Raw genomic sequence first — 17710 nt, forward strand, 5'->3', positions numbered from 1 at the left:
TTAAGGAAACAATACCCAATGCTGACTGGTGTTAAGCGCTTCTGAGCAAAGACTACAGCCTCCTTCTGTCTTTCTGGAGTAATCCTGTATCACAGGGTCTCCCATCTGTGAGTAGTCTCCTCGTAAGGTGTTCTGTCTGAGCTGATCCTCAGGGAGCACTCTAAGGGGGCAGGTGAGGACCAGCCTTGTGCTGGGCGGGATCCCCCCATTTCTCATTAGCCTTTGAATCCTTTTAAGAAGCCTGTGCTTTGAGTTAACCAGCATCCTAAATTGCACTGAAATGTGATTTGCAAGAGGATTAGCTAGATCTTTGTGACATTTATTTAAGACTTTTTATCCCTATTGTAATTTAGGGACATCATGAATTACTAATGCAATAAAAATACCATTGGTGCCCATTGATGTAAAACACAAGTGTACAACTTAAGTAGTAGAAGCAGGTTTTCTTTTAGACAGTAAATATAAAAATCCTTACAAACATGGGAGATTACACTAGCTTTCAACAGGAATGTGTAGGAATCAGAAGACAACTCAGAGTGATGAAAGGCCATCCACACCTGCTCAGTTGGTAACACCCAGATAGAAAAACATAGTGATTTGCAACCTACTGGTAAGTGAAAAAAGCTGAGTGTAGCTGCATGTAAGACATTGGTTACTTAAATAGAAATTGTGTATATGTACCAAGATAGGAGGTCAGCAAAAAGGAGAATAGATGTTTTAGAGCTGTGGGGCTATGGCTGACGTTTAATTGAAACTTATTTTTGAACCAGCAATATGACCTGGGAGGTCAGAAGCTTGCTGCTAAGCCTGAGGACTTGAGTCTAATCCCCAGGACCCTCGTGGTGGAGGGGAAAAGCTGTCTGTCTCAAATTGTTTTCTCATCTCCACACTTGTAACAGCACACACAGAATGATTAAATGCACCTAATTTAACAATATTTTAAAAGAACTTTAATTTGCAGTGTGTTCTGTTTATATAGCAAACATGTCTGTTTTTTTCTTTTTACTATGAAAACAGGTGTATAAATGCTTTGCAGTAGGAAGTAGGAGAAATACTGGTGTTTTGTGTGTATAGTGCTGGGGGTCCATACCAGCACCCCGAGAATGCTAGGCATGCTCTCTACCGTTCAACAGCTAATCTGAAACCCCCAAATAACTATGTTCATTTGCTCTAGCAGCATAATATTTTAAGATTATTAAGATACCTATGAGCAGTTACTTTTTAAAATCAGTTTTGGTTTAGGAGATGAGTTACAGGATGTTTGCTGCCTGCTTGGAATTAGAAAGGGTAAATTCATCTCTCTAGGCTGAGATTTCCTCAGAAGGGAAAGATGGTGGTATTTTTAGCAAGTTGGGAAAACCAACGAATTACTGAAAGTGAAAAGCAAATGCAAAGGACTCTTTATTTTTTAAATCATATCAATACCATTTGATGTAACCCAGGATTCTGCATTATTAGATTAGTTGCCAGTGCTTAAAAGCCCACTAATGTCTTGTAATGTCTTTTTTCTTATTTTTTTTTCCTCCTGGGCTGAGAATTGAACTTCAGGGCTTGCACATGTAAGCAAGTACTCTAGCACTGTGCTACATTCCCAGCCCAGTAATGCCTTTGAAATGTTGGACAAGGGTGTCTTCTTTCTACTCCTGTAGTATATACACAGCAGGCAGTTCTGGGCACAGTTCTTGCGAACCCTTCCTCTGCCTGTCCCACCATGCTGTGAGTATGAATGATATTCAGAAAATACTTGTTTTGTAGTGGTCTTCAAACTACTGTATAGTGTGTCTTCAAATCTGTTTGAGCATGATTCCAATCTTCAAGTATGGATGTACACATAAGAATATTCTCTGTGATTCTATATAACATAAATATTACAGGCTGAAGTTGTCACCTTCTTCTCACCCTGTAGTAGATACATACATATATGTATCTCTACTATATTGTGTATAATATATATAATGTTCTAGGGAAATGAGCAGTCTCAAGGAAGAGTAGTCTGAATGGAGGGTTTTGTATATAATAGCTCAGCCATCTACATAAAAAAATATTCTTGCTAACTATTCACCCCTCAAGAACCTTGGAGGAAATAAATCAAAATGACCTTCCATCAAATCTAGGTAACATTTGCTGAGAACTTGCTCTGTTCTAAGTACCATTGAAGGCGCTTTATTTATTTGGCTTTTTTTTTTTCCACTTAATCCACTCAAGATTGCCTACTATAAAAATTCCTGTTTTGCAGATAGGGAAACTGAGGTACAGCTGGTTTATCTCGATAGGCCCAGATATGTAGGTTAGGAAGTGGTGCAGCTGGATTTGACCCTAAGCATCTTGCTCTAGATACCAGTCACGTAAGCCCTTTCCCAGTGCCTACTCTCCATCTTGACTAAGCCTCAGTGAGTATGAGCCATAACAGCATGTTTTCAAGCATTGAGTCAAGACCCAAACAGTATATTTACTAGAGTACTGTTGGATAATAGAGCTTGGAGGAGCTGAAAGGCTAACCAGCTCCATAATTTACTGTCTGTTTGTTCTCCAGCATAAACTCTTATTCTGCCATGCTAGCTCCTAACATACAAACATAGTTCTGGTCAAGGTTTTACTTTCTTCAGGAATCTCACTGTTGTATAGTATGAAAATGGTGTTTTCATGACTTTTTTTTTCTTTAAATACCTTGTTGTACCTATAATTATTATTTTACCAAGAATGGAACAGAGATTGCTTCTAGATGAAAGAGCCATGGTACTCGTGGGTGGGTGTTCTACTCCAAACTTTGCAGCTACAACAGAAATTAGAGGTTCACAAGGTAATTGCTGTGATTACAGTTTTCTTCTTGGCCCCAGACAGGAGCTCTTGAAACACAATATTCTACTAATTTTTTTTAAAATGTACAATTTGCAAGGCTACAGGAAATTACCATGAGTATGTGCTATTTCTCCCCTATTTTCTATGGAAGTTAAACATGTCATTGGGTCTTTTGGAATTCTGAGGGCAAAGTAGGCATGGCATATGAATTAGAAGATATTGTTAGCAGGCTTAAAGTTTTTAGATAATCAACCTTGTGATAGCGATTCTAATCACAACATAATGATAGCTATGTAGAGTTTCTCCTTCAGTATTCCTGATTTTTAAAGTCAGAGAGTGATATGATCAGATTTACATTTTAGGAACACTGTGCGTGGGTGCAGTGATGGTGGGATAAATATGGGACCAATCAGGAGTCTGTTAAAGGCCCTAGCTGGAGAGTGGGGGAGACAAACAGTAAGGCAAGACCCAAGAGAATGGGCTTAAGCAGTGCTACTGAGATGGCTGTGACAGCATTTTCTGTCCTGTTTGTGACAGAGAGCTCAAGAAGAGGAAATATGATTGGCTCCCACCTGAGCACTTTGACCTCCCAGCCCTCCTTGTACCTCCTAAATTCTGGGATGACAAGCATGTACCACCACCACCCAGCTTCCCAGAGGCTTAATCACAGACATATCTCTCCTTAGAATGTTGGCACACACTTGCTTTCTGCCTCACCACATCTTGACGGAGAACAGTCTAGTCTTTACCAGGTACCCGGACTTCTAAAGTAGGCTAGACTTCTGGGGGAGCAGATCTTTACAAGTGGAGGATCCCTATTGTAGGTGTCGCCCACTGCCCTTACACTCCTCTGTGCAGGCTAATCTTGAGTGACCTGTCTGTGAGTCAAAACTAGATGGGAAATGCCAATGTTAAGATGTTCTCTCTCTCTTTGCTAAGTAATCTCTAACTCTGCTGATTCCAAGGGTGAACACACTAATTCTATTTCATTTCTTTTCTGTCCTTCCCTGATATCTTTCAGCAAGTTAGCAATATTTTAAAACACCAGTTGCTTTTCAGAAGCCCGTGCATCTCTGATGCTATTGTGGTTGGTTTGTATTAGCAAACCAACTTTTTTGTGGACAAGTGCTCAGTACACCCGACAGCATCAGTTTTAATGAATGTGGGGGCCAGCGTCAAAGCTGTGATTCTGTTAGTCAAACCCGAAGAATGCTCGGTTCTGAAGAGGCAAGAGGTAAGCAATGAACTTACATGATTCATAGGCATCTCAAATCTGACCAACCAGCTAGTGTAACCCCAGTGAGTACTAGATGACTCCTCATATGGCTGTGGCCCTCACCCTTCCCTGCCTTAGAGAGTTGCTTGGGAATCTCTTAGGCTTCCTCATAGGAAAGAAGGAGAGAGGAAAGGGTTTCTGACACTGTCTTGCTACTGTCTGGATGACTGAACCTTTGTTGTTCCTCCCTTCCCCCATTTCTGACTAATGTGCCAGATAGTGGTCTCGTGACATTTCTATACATGTGTGTGATGTGCTTTTATTATATTCACCATGCCATTTTCCTCTCCCGCCCCCCTATCTTCCACTAGTTCCCTTCTTCGTTGACTTTCTGCAAGTCAGAAGGTTCACAGTTACTGTAATTGCCTTGCTTACACTTTAGTTTTAAAGACACCTGGCTTAGAATCCTTGTATTTCACAGGCTGCATAATCCAATATAGTCTGAGCTTTAGTTTTCTTTAAGTCTGTACAAGCAGAGGTGGTGTAAACCTTCTCATACATTACTGTGAAGGTTGAATAAGGTATTGTGTATAATACAGACTGACATTTTTATGGTCAGTCTGGAGACGGAAGGTAGGGTTTCTGTTGCTGCAGTGAAACACCATGACCAAAAACAAGTAGGGGAGGAAAGGGTTTATTTGGCTTACACTTTCACATCATAGTCCATCATCGAAGGATGTCAGAACAGGAACTCAAGCAGAGCTGGAACCTGGAGGCAGGGGCTGATGCAAAGGCCATGGAAGAGTGCTGCTTACTGGCTTGTTCCTCATAGCTTGCTCAGCCTCCTTTCTTACAGAACCCAGGACCACCAGCCTAGGGATGGTACCATCCACAGTGGCCTGGACTCTCCGCCATTGAGCACTAATTGAGAAAATGCCTTACAGCTGGATCTCATGGAGGCTTTTCCTCAACTGAGGCTCCTTCCTCTCTGATGACTCTAGTTTGTGTCAAGTTGACATAAAACCAGCTGACATAGAAGGCAGTTTGAGCTAAGAATTTGAGGCCCTTGGGAAGGGGAAAGCAACCTCACCTGGTGTGTGAAGACAGCAGCAACAACACCTTTTAGTACCTGGGGACCTAAGTTTACTACAGTCACCAAGCCGATAAGTGGTAGCCAGACAGGAAGTGTTCAGGTCTCCATGACCTTGTTTTCCTGTGTTCACAGCCACAGCATCACATTTCTTTTCACTGTAGTACCCAGTTCCATAATTACGCTCTGCTGCTTAGAAGACTGGCCCCATCCACAGGTGCTAAGTGATTGCCAGAACACTGAGGGCGTGTCCACAGGGTCGGCCACACAGTGCAGAGTGAGCTTCCCTGAGAGTTCAATCCTGGCCTTTCCCTCTGACATAGGATCAGATTCTCTTCATAAAGTTCATGAACTGGCTGAATTTGGTGGCAAGACTAACCTCAAGGGCTTAGAAGTGGATCTGTTGTCTTATATTCTCTCTTCAAATTGGTGGATTCCACAGTCTATACAAAAGGCCGTGTGGTTTGTTGAAAAGAGCATTCACTGTGACAACTGGCCAGGCTGACCCCTGCTGCTCCAGTAGTTCTCAATGGACTACATTCCCATCTGTAGAAGTGGAAGTCAGGGAGGGAGAGAGGCAGGCTCTTCACTCCATGCAGTCTCCGTTGATCTGTTTCATGTAGAACTTATATGAGGCTTCCTTTGAAACCTCAGTGGTTGAAGGTAGTACGTTCTTGGCTTTCACCAGGGAAAATGAAATCATCTCATTATTCTTACATCATGGAAGTGACTGACCTTTGAAAGGTCATCTGAGGCTTGGGTCTATTGCAGCCATAATGAACCCTCAGGAAATAGTTTTACATATACTACCCACCCACCACCACCACCATGTTGCTTTATTTATGTTAGTTAAGAAGGGATTTCTTGCTGGTGGTTGGAATAAAAACTAGGATTCTAAGCCAGCACATGGGAGAGTAACATTAATGTTGTGGGGTGCCAGTTAGGCTCTGTGGACCTGTAGTGTTAGATGCTAGCATCTGATGACCTTCCTTGGGGTCAGTGTTGCCTTTCCCCTCAGAATATATGTCCAGTAGGATAAGTGATGCCTACACATTGGAGCATACTTCAGTTTTTGTTCTTTGTTGAACCTGGCTTTGGGTATAGAAGGTTACTGTTAGCATAGTGGTTATTTGCTGGGATGGGATAGTTCTTTGGTATAGCTTATAACTTGTCACTGAAAGTGGTTCGTTGAAACTTTGCCACAGTGCTGAAGTGTGAAGTAACTCATCAACTTGGGGCCCACAGAACATAACAGTGTGCCACCTACAAATCTATCCATGGGCCACATCCCACCCACTCTGAGCAACCATTGCTGTAAGCACAACAGAGAACATTAAATATCTGTAGAACGTTAAATATCTTCCAAGTACTTTTAATAGTCTCCAACAGTGAGATAAACAGCTTAAAGCCTTTATTTGTGTATGATGCATCAACTTTCCATTTTTGCGATGCATTATGCAAATAAGCCTTTATTTTAGGTTGATAATTTCCCCTTTTTTTAGCGGCCTCATTCGACTCCTACTAATCTTGAAACTCACAAATGATAGCATCTTTGCCTCTTCTCACAGATGCTGCTCTTGCTGTGTGTCTCCTCCTCAGTAGGCAGGTCTGGGCTGCTGCTTCCTGACTGAACCTTCCCTACCTGCCAGGTGTGTTGCTGGCACACAAGCTCAGTCACAGCCCCCCAGGCTTCACCTCATCTGACGAAGTGGGGACTGTGCTTCCTCCTGTGTCTGCTCTGCTTCCGCCTTGGCTTGTCTTTTGTTCCTGCGTCCCAATCTCCCCTTCCTCCTCAGTGCAGGAACAGAGAAGGGTAGCTGTCCATGAACAAGAGCCAAAGGCGAAGGTGACATGGGGAAATGCCTAGCACACAGCAGACACTGGAGTGTTAGTTCTCTGCTTCTTTTTTCTTACTCTCCCCTTCATTTGTATCCAGGAACCCCTGGAACTGAATTCGCTGTTCCAAAGTTTGCCTTACATGGACCGATTATATGTTACTCACTTTGGGGTCTGTGTCCTATCCCATAAATCTCCACTTATTAATGTGTATTTGTTGAATGAATTCTAGCTATTAGAAATGGTACTTTTAAGACTTGTTGGGTTTTCATTTAATTTGTGATTATTGCATTTATCCTCTCAATAGAAGGAACAAATCTACCCCCCTTCCCCCCGGCATGATTCATGTGCTCCCTAGGTCATCTTGAATTCTTCTCAAACCTCCAAGAGTACATGCCTTAGTTGACAAACTGCTTTGGCTGAGAGCAACTTGAGGCGGGGGTGGGGGGTGGGGAGAAGTATTTGTCTGGCCAATTTCCACACCAGTCCATCACCAAAGGATATCAGGACAGGAGCTGGAGGAGAGAACTGAAGCAGAAGCTGTGGAGTGCTGCCTGCTGGCCTGCCCCTCCAGGCGTGCCCCTTTGATGTGGCTAGTTTCAGAGGCACGCTGAAAAATGCAGGCATACATCTTGTCACACGTTTGTACAGTTGCAGAGTCTGCCCTGTGCACACCACACTTCTTTCAGCCCTCCCCTGATTTACGTATGACAGTTCACAGAGAGTCACTGCTGTTGTTTGGCACTTGGGGGAATGAAACCTTTTAGCACATCTAGAGGTGTTATTTCTGGAAGGGCCTGGTTTGACTGAAAGACAACATCCTCTAGCTTTCTGCAGTGTGGGACTCATAAAAATACATTTTACTTGGCTGCCTCTAGCCATTGGCCAAATACGAAAGATTAAAAAAAAAAAAAAAGCGTCATTCCTATTTGGCTGTGGGTGTACCTTACAGATGAAATGCTCTTAAAAACCTTTAAAAGTACATGGGTTTGCACTCTACGGATGAGTTCATTGTGTGTGTGGATGAATTGGGAAAGCATCTGACATGGATTCTGAGACATTGCCTCCCCCTTCAGTGTACCCCCACTAGAAACTATATGGTGTCTCTTACAGTGTTTTGAACTCTTCCATGTACTCTGCCCATTGGTGTTGACAACTCCAAATACACACAGGCATTCTAGTCTGTGAACTTACTCTCTCTGAGGAGGCCCCTGTTGCTGAACTGCTGGCTGAGCTTAGAGAACTGTCTCCTTTCTCGAAGTTATGGTGAGGTCCACAAAGACAGAGACACACTTCCACAGCAGGTGGGGAGCATGCTTGGAAACACATAGGCTATTTTCTCCTTTTAATGTGGGACAAATAGACAAATCTTTCTCTCACACCCAGAGCTCTCTTTCTGGGGGGGGGGGGGGGATCAGTAATCTATATATAAAAGTGAACAGTGATAATTGTGTGTCGTTTGCACCATTCATCAGAGGGCACACTCCTGTCTAGTCTTCACTAACCTTGCATTTGTAGTTTCTCCTTTTTCTTATACTAGCAGTATACTGGTTACTTTTTTTTTTTTTTTTGGCTGTGACAAAATATTTGACAAAAACAACTGAAGGAAGGGGAAGGGTTGAGTTTGGCTTGCAACATTTGAGGCAGTGTAATCCATTGTGGTAGTGAGAACATCCCACAGCTGGGCACCTCATATCTGCAGCCAGGAAGTGAGCACCATGAGTGCTGAGCTCCTGCTGCTTCTGCTTTTTATTCAGTTCATGACCCAAGTCCTTGGGGTGGTGCTACCCACTTTCAAGGTGGTTCTTCCATCATTTAAGCCTCTCTGGAAACCCTGACAGACATGCACAGTTTGTCTCTTAGTTACTCTAAATCCCATTATGTTGACAATCAGTACTAACACTCAGCATCCTAAATGGCTTACTCAGGTTTCTCTCTCTTGAAAATGGTTTGTCCCCACCCCCTGTGATTACTTGCAGTTTTTCATCCTATCTTGTTACAGATTAGAATGCAGAACTGGACAAGGATGGAGGTCAGGTTCTGTTGTCAAGACTTTTTTTCAAATTCCAGCTGTGTTACCCCAGACAGATTGAACTTTCTAAAATTCTGTTTTCTCTTCTATAAAATGGACATATGTCACAAGTTCTTTGTGAGAATCAAGTGGGATGATCCATATGAACTCTGTACTAAGCATTTATTAAATGTGGGTTATCTTGTTTTCAAAAGTATAAATGTTAGACCATTACAATACTTCAGTTTTACCTCATGCCCTGATCTTTGGGGCGCAGTACACTGCCCTATGTGATGGCTGAGGCACTGGCCTGAGGAGGATTTGTGAGTCAGGTCCATGGTGATTTTCAGGCTGTCGTAGGTTAGGGACCGTCAGCCAGTGGCTGGGTATACCTATTGTAATGTATACCTATTATTTCAGCATGTGGGAAGCCAGGGCAGAGTGACTTTAAGTTAAATCATCAGCTTTGTTTTTACTTTTAATGGACGGGAATTTTTTTAATTAAAGAAATTGTCAACATTAAAAGCAGTATGAAAAGATCATTCTTGCTTATTGTACTTCACTAATTTTTTTTTTTTTCCTCTAGGTGATTTACGCGAGGTGTTATGTTTTGTTCCCTGGGTATTGTGTCTTAAACTAGCTTTTCTCCTTTAATAGACTATAAACATGTGAGAGAGAAGGAAGCAGTTCTTAAGACTCCCTACATTTTCTTTGCATGATTACTGACAGGCTGCCAGATTGGCTGTTTCACACAGCACTGAGCCTTGTGTAGTGACCCTACACAAGGTTTGCCCAGAAAATCCATGTCTGCAATATAGGCATAGCTGGTGATGTGTAAGTTTGCTGCCACTCTGGTGCGCTGCAGAAGACATGAAGTTGTGAGTGAATTATTTTCTTAATGTACCAAAAACTTCTAACACCCTCTCCTCTTTCTTTTTCAGGCTCTAGACCAAGATAGGACAGCCCTACAGAAAGTGAAGAAATCTGTAAAAGCAATATATAATTCTGGTCAAGGTTAGTATGTACCAAATTCTCCCATAACTCATAATGTTCAGAGTTGTCTCTGTTACATGTAGGATATTCACAAGAGACCTGAACAGATGAAAAAGCCAAGTAGGCCAAAGAATTGAACTTTTCTCCTTTTTTTTTCCTTCTGTCTCTACTCTCACCCAAAGCCTGTCACTGTTTCTATGGTATATGTTGATGTTATGTCTTTTTAAGAAATAAGTAAAGTGGAGGCTGATAGTTGTCACAGATGATAGGAGATACTTATTTTATGTGATGGGTCAGCCTGTGATCCGGTGACTTCAGATAAGCATGGGGTAGGCTCTTCCTTCTTGAGTGTAAAAACAAATACTGACCATGGACCCTGCGGGGGATTTAGGGAGGGAAAGTGATAAATGTATACCTTCACAGACTGCGCACTACCTTTTTTTTTTCTTTTATCCAGTGATGCCAGAGAACTTAGGTAACTAGATGTTTGATATTGATCCAGTGACTTTTTCGAACTCTATGACCACATTTGGTTTTATAATAACTAATTGTTACTGTTAATATATTGTTATGTAACATATTATATATTTATATGAATAATATTTATATGCTATAAATATGCTGGTATTTTAATTATAATAAGATAATTAATCCAAATTAATTAAATTAGTGGGTACTCACAAGAAGTAGTAGACTCTAGCTTCCCCAGGAAAGGGTTGGGGAGAATGTTTCAAGGTCTCTGAGTCACCTTGATAGCATTTTTGCAGCCCCAATTCACTTACAGGAGGCCGCTTCTCTAATACATGGGCTGTCTATAATCTCACAGGAAACTGGGAAGGGGAAGATGGCTGACTGTGAAGGAAAGAGCTCATGCTTTGAGGTTGAACAGTGAACAAAACTATCCTGATTAAGTTATTTAATTATCTCAAGCCCATTCTCCTCATCTGTATATGGAGGGGGGGTGTTCTTAATTTTAGAGTTATGCAATTATAGGGCCAAAAGGAGTGTGGACAAAGCAAAACCTGACCCCAGAGCCTTCTCTGGCTGCTCACCCACCATCAGAACTCAGAATCAATAGTCTGAGGGGAAACTTGTTCTTTGAAGCCTCCTCCCCATACCTCAGATGACATTGTGTAATATTTTCGTCCTGTTTTATACCAGTACCTAGTTTCTCTGTGTTCAAGAAAGTGATGTGATATTTATTTAACACAGATAAGTGTTAAAAGAGTCACTTTATAGGTCAGGGTTTTTTTAAAGCAGCAAAACTATTAGAATGAATGAAAATATATTAATATTAAGAGGGATTTATTAGAATGGCTTATAGTTTGTGGTCTGGCTAGCTCAACAATAGCTATTGAGGGAAACGTCACGAATCTGGTAGTTGTTCAGTCTATGAGGCTGTGGATGTCTCTGCTTGTCTTCAGTTTATGTTGGAATGGGAAGAAGTAGATTCTCATAGCTGTGAAGGAATCACTTAGCAACAGGGCAAATGTTCTTGCCAGTGAGAGGGAGGGAAAGTAGACAGAAAGCAGAAGTACCCACTTCCACATTCTTCAGCATGGGTGGCCACCATCAGGTGTGGCCAGACTCATGGTGGTTCTTACTTCATATGATCCAATCAAGAAAATCCTTACAGGTGTTCCCAGCCACCTGGCATTTAGTTGATGCCCAACCAAAGACACTGGAGATCAGCCATCATCGTGTCTCAGCCTGGAGTGACTATATCTTGGTTTAAGTTTTCAGTAAAATGAGAAACCTAATTTACAACTTTTGTCTTTTTCACTTCATTCTGATAAACCCCTGAAATGTGGTGGGCCTTTTGTAGGGAGTAACCCTTTGAGAGGGATCAGAGAAAACAACCAGAAAAGCCACAGAGGTGCTTTTGAGGAGCTGACTCTGTTTTGTTTTGTTGTTTTGTTTTTGTTTTTCACATGAGTAGTGATCATGTGTTTAGGCTTACTCTAATACCTTCTCAAATGCTACCGTAGTTTTCATGCTGTAAGGTGAAAAAATATACTTGAAATGTATATATAAGAAGATGCTCAGGAGCCTTTATTGGGATAGGAAAAACAAAATGAATGGGATCCATTAATGAACAATAGCATGTATATACTATACACTGCTTTCACAAAGGGAAGAATAGTGTGGCTTGGGCACACTTTAAGCTCAAGTGCAATCTTTGACTCCACTGAGTCTTAGATTTTTTACTCTAAAATACAAAGATAAGTATTTGAGATATATATATATATGGCATTATATGGACAAAATTAAGAAAACTATAACACTGTCTGCCACATAGTAGATGCTTGACAAACTGTAGGTATAAACATGGCAGTTAAAGTGATGTAACATGAGCATAGATAGAAAGTTACCACTGGAGCAGCCTGGGAGTGGAGGAAGGGCAACTCTGACATCTTCACCTTTGTATTCTGTCCCATTTGCTTGGATGCTTATCAGCTCAATAGGTATTTATTGAGTATGCACTGTATGCTACTGTTCTGACTGTTAGGTAAACAGGACACATCAGAGAGACTCTGTTTTGGTTACTTTTATGTCAAGTGGAGGTTTACATCAATCCAGAAAGTGATTGTACTAAGGAACTGGGAAGTGCTATAAAGAGAAACCTTACAGGGCATAGAAAGAAATCCAGGGGATATGCTGTAGTGTGACAGGGTGCCAAGGGAATGCCTCTCAGAAAACATGGTGTCCACTGGACATCACTGCTGTATCTAGACTGAGCCAAACAAGTCTGTGAGGTAAAATGCCTGCATGCCCATGTCTCAGATGATGAAACTGGAGCTTAGAGATCCAGCTTTACCCAGAATAACATATGTAGGAGTAAGATGAGAGCCTAGCGGTCCCAGCTTTGCTCATTACGTACACATGCTGTTTCATCATCCTTTACCTGCTGTGTGACAGGGCTTAATGAGTGCACAATGAATTGCTCATTGCATCTCTTGTATCTTGGCTAGATAGGTCCCTCAGTGGAAAGCTGCCTGAAAACAGCTGTAAGTAGTTGCTTATCATGAATATTAGTGAGTGAATCACTCAAATGTAAATTGTGGGCAGTGTGACCTGTGGGTTGACTTTGTGGTTCTATGATGGGGATCACATAGAAATTGTACTTGTGGTTGGAAGTGTTTAGATAAACTCAGATTATTTGTGGCTCCTTACGAGCTGACCCAGTGGTGTTTTTGTGCTCACAAACCAAGATAATACTGTGGGCTTTTTGTCAGTATACACAGACAGCACCATGACACTGAATTCTTTAGAGGTGATATGTATTCTTTTAGAAATATAAGTGAGGAAAACAGTGGTGTGTATATTTTCATGGTACCTAAAGCTCAATCCAAACTGCCCCTGTCCAGATGCTTTTGGCCTCATCCTGAAAAGCCACAAAGGCCTGACCGTAGTGTCTCTTTCCCAATGTGTTTTCATGATATTCTCAGTGCTCAAGTGAAAGAAAGCCCACTCGATGATGCTTAAAGATTTAAGAAGCGTTTTTTGTATTTCTGATTGGAGATTACCAATCACCCACCTTCCCAAAATGATTTGAAAAGTAGTCAACAATTATGAAGGGTCGTGCTTATAAAATATATTATTTTTACACATAAGCATCTGTCAGCACTGATTACTGAACAGTGTTAGAATAGTAAAAATTATTTAAAAAAAAAACAAACAAGATTATCTCCATGGAAATCCTTTACTTTGGAAATTGCTTTGGGAATTTGTCTCTCTTGTCCCTGATGTGTATTAGGACACTTAAAAACACAGAAAACTCAAAACCTACGAATGTCTTGCTAGACCAAGAGAGAGCTATCCAAGCCACTCCATTTTCCTGTGTTGCGTCTATGTTTTACAGCCTTAGTTTATTAATCTCTGCAGCATACTGTCATTTATTCCTTGCAGCTCCTGCCTCTCACTCCCCCTTTATTTTTGGTAATTCGTTTAAAATTACTGACAGTTTCCTAGGCACTAGAAAGGGTTTAAAATGTTACAGTTCTTTGACTTTTTTTTTTTTTTTTTTTTTTTTCTTTACAAAGGTAGAGCAAAATTCCCCCTTCTTGAGTGTGGCTGAGACTTAGAAATTCCATTTTTTTGAATGAAATGGTAATGTGATTTCAAAGGCTAGTTCATCAGAGGGCTAGTTCTCACCTTCCTTGTTGCCTTGTTAAAATTGTTTGGTTTGGGGAAGCTACCCACTCAGCTAACCCTGTAAAGGAGACTTCCCATCAGGAGCATCATAAACTGACAGCCATGTGGGCAAGCTACCCACAAGCCAGTTTGCTTGCACTGCCACCCTGCTGTCAGGGTTAGTGCCTTGCTGCCCCTGTGATCATGCATGTGGGTGTATGTTTTAAGTCAGAAGAGGGTGCTTAATGATACACACTGTACATTTATAAATGGAAGAATCAATCAGTGCGTAGACTGGATTGATTGTTCTGCCAGCTACATTAGGTGCAGTAATTCTTTTTAACAGGCTCTGTTGTGACCGTAATTTACTTGTTTATCCTTTTCCCTTGGAGTAAAGACCAGGATATTTATATTACTAGATCTCAAAGTGAAATGTTCATCTTATTTTTCTTTGATTTTTTTTTTATATAAAGCCTCACGTATCCTAGGATAACCTCAATCTCTTTGTGTAGTTATGATAGTTATATGTATACGATGTCCTTTAACTTCCGATCCTCCTACCTCCACCTTGTAAGTGCTGGGATTAGACATATAGTACCACACTTGCCTGATTCGGTACTGAGGATCTAACTTCAGGCATGCCGGGCAGATACCTTACCAACTGAGACATATCTCTAACCACTGAAGTGTCTATTTTATTATTTATTATTGTTTGGTGATTTTCTTAGAAATGCTTGCCAGGATATTTGGAATAAAGGTTAGCTTGCTCACAGCACATAGTATCCCCTGGAAATATGTAACATTGTTAGTCTGAAAGATGGGATTTTTAATTCCTTTAATTTTAATGGAAAAGTGGTGTGTTCTTTGATGACCACTGTGAGCAAGGAAGTCTTAACTTCAGAAGCAAAGCTAGGCTGGTGGAAATCATCTCTGCGTTTTCAGTGCAGAAGAGAAAACACTTGGTTTCTCATTGCCTTCCTGTTTTCTTTTCCTCCTGTTTCCTTTCTGTTAGGGTTGTCAGTAAGTAGTGTTAGGAAAGCAATCTAGTGCTCTTTTAAGGCAAAATTAGCATATGGTGTTCTCCAAATATTCATTTTGTTATATAATTTATTTTAAGAAATGGTTCATAGATCTCACAAAGAAATCTTATGTTTTAAAAGTAAAACACTAGATTTGTCAGTGGGTAGAAAACAAGCAACTTTATTTTAGCTGCTTTTTTAAACACTTTGTTCAAATGTTCAGAGATGGTATAAAGTCGGTTGTAAATAGAGTTGGCAGTTAATTCAAGTGCTTGATTACATGCCACATAATGCTCATTTCAATTGTCATCTTTTTAATGGGCATAAATAGATTAAATTGATTAAGATTTTAATAGTAAGGTTGGAAAGGAAAATATCACAATACTACAGAATCAGTTCTATGTTTAGGAAATTTAACATGATAACTACATTTATTATTATTATGTTATAAGTATTTTGTCTGAATGTATATGTGTACCACATGCTTATGGTATACCAGAGAAGGCTAGTTGAGGATGTCAGATCCCCTGAAACCGGAGGTGTAGATGGTTGTGAGATGCCGTATGGGTGTGGGAACTGAACCTGGGTTATCTGAAGAGCAGCCAGTTCTCTTACCTCTGAACTACCTCCAGACCCTATGTGATTATCTTTAAAGACAATCTTTCAGCCTTGAACAGATCCCCCTGGAAATACAGGTCAAGATTCCAGGCTCTCCTGTACCTGGCCTCTCACTCTACGGTGCTCCTTGACCACACTTTAGAATGGTTATATCTCTATGAACTTGTGATTCTATTTTTCCAGAAAGTTACTCTTAACTGTAGCAAAGACTCAAAGTCCGGTTTGGGCTTGACTTCTCCATGTGGTGTTCTCCCTGGGACTCGCTGAAATTCTGCCTCATTCACAGACACAGACACTGAACCCCTTAAAGGATCACATGTTATTTAAGTAAATAAGCATCACTGAAATGTATGCTTTCCCTTGTCTTACTGACGGGATGTATGTTCAAAAGTAGTCTGCAGTAGGCCACATCTGGGAAGTGTGTGCTTGACCCAGGTCCTATGTGTGACTTCCTAAACTGGGTTGAGACACCCTGTTGTTGGGGTTGTGAAAAACTTGGCAGTGGTAAAATGTTCTTTAATGCACGGTAACCAAAATTTAATTCAAAATCAAGCATGTGGGAAGTCTGGGGTGTCCCTGTCTATACTCACCTGTTTTGCATTACATGGCTTCACTGCAGCCCAAGCTCTGAACATACAGATGAGCACTTTGTGAGGACACTGCTGCTATTCCATGCAGCGCCAACCAAATGCTACCTGAAATGCACCAGCATTTAGACATGTAGGCCACTGTATGTCTCAGTGTATGTACACAGTTTTCAGCTCTTATACAAATCTAATGGTTTAGCTACAAAAGACTCGGAATATCTTTCCTACTGTGACTGCTCTTAGTGTAAATGTCAAATGAGTGTGCCTTTGGATTGTACAGTTAGAATGTTTGATTTTATAAATTGCTATTTGAGTTGCTGATATGAGTTTCATTAAAGAATTGTTTAATTAAATTTTTGCTTGGAATATTGGGACAGAATTTCTGACAATTTCTGATATGATCCTAAATATACTTCTGCCATTTTGTGTTTGTGTTTATAGGAAACAAAAGTCTCACCATTGACAAATATAAAATTAAATTATTGATGAGCTCTAAAAAGTGTTGTCAGTGCTCTGTATCTGTAGTATCAGATATGTAGCCATGATTTCATTCTGCATGTAAAATATAAGGCACAGCCAGCCATCATTGTGTACATTTTGCCATTATAAAATTATATATAGGCCAAATAATTATATTTGATATTTTTATTTATTATTAGTAATCTTTTGTCTTATGTACCTGTATTATATATTTATGTTCCTAGAGTCACATAAAAAGTTATCAAAATTTATCAAGTAAAAAGGAGTCAGTCGTGACTAGGAAAGATTTTGAGAGCCCTATCTTTATCATCTCATTTATCAAGACAAAAAAGCAGAGAGATTTGGTTCATTTCTAAGTCTTTTGAACATAATCTATAAATTAAGAAGCTAAAGTATTGGATAATTAAGGAGATATGTGTAAGGTCACAAACATAACCTAGTTTACCTTTACATCCTGATATGAGTTTTTAATGAAAGTTAGATCAATAGAAAATAAGATAGGATAAACATACTAAAATGTGTACACCTAAAGAATCTAAATAAGAAGGAGGTCCTGGGGTAAGATGATCAACCCTCACTTAGAAAGACAAATGGGATGGACATTAGAAGTAGGAGAAAACAAGAAACAAGACAGGAGCCTACCACAGAGGGCCTCTGAAAGACTCTACCTAGCAGTGTCTCAAAACCAATGCTGAGAATCATAACCAAACCTTGGGCAGAGTGCAGGGGATCATATGAAAGAAGGGGGAGTTAGTAAGATCTGGAGAGGACAGGAGCTCCACAAGGACCAAATATATCTGGACCCAGGAGTCTTTTCTGAGACTGTTTCTCCAACCAAGGACCATGCATGGATATAACCTAGAACCCCTGCTCAGATGTAGCCCATGGCAGCTTAGCATCCAAGGGGCTTCCCTAGTAAGGGGAACA

At 40.6% G+C, this 17710-nt stretch overlaps 1 protein-coding gene across 5 annotated transcripts in view; it reads left to right on the plus strand.

Moving 5' to 3' along the window:
* The window catches only part of Asap1 (ArfGAP with SH3 domain, ankyrin repeat and PH domain 1), a 315053-nt gene that overhangs the window by 176208 nt on the left and 121135 nt on the right, over window positions 1-17710 (plus strand). For all 5 annotated transcript variants that reach the window (XM_055626359.1, XM_055626361.1, XM_055626360.1 and 2 more), the window contains one exon: window positions 9894-9966. In XM_055626359.1, the coding sequence (XP_055482334.1) occupies window positions 9894-9966 (73 nt within the window). The remainder of the gene's footprint in view (window positions 1-9893; window positions 9967-17710) is intronic.

Source organism: Psammomys obesus, unplaced genomic scaffold (genome assembly GCF_907164565.1).
Source record: "Psammomys obesus unplaced genomic scaffold, mPsaObe1.curated_primary_1811, whole genome shotgun sequence".
Classification (NCBI taxonomy): domain Eukaryota; kingdom Metazoa; phylum Chordata; class Mammalia; order Rodentia; family Muridae; genus Psammomys; species Psammomys obesus.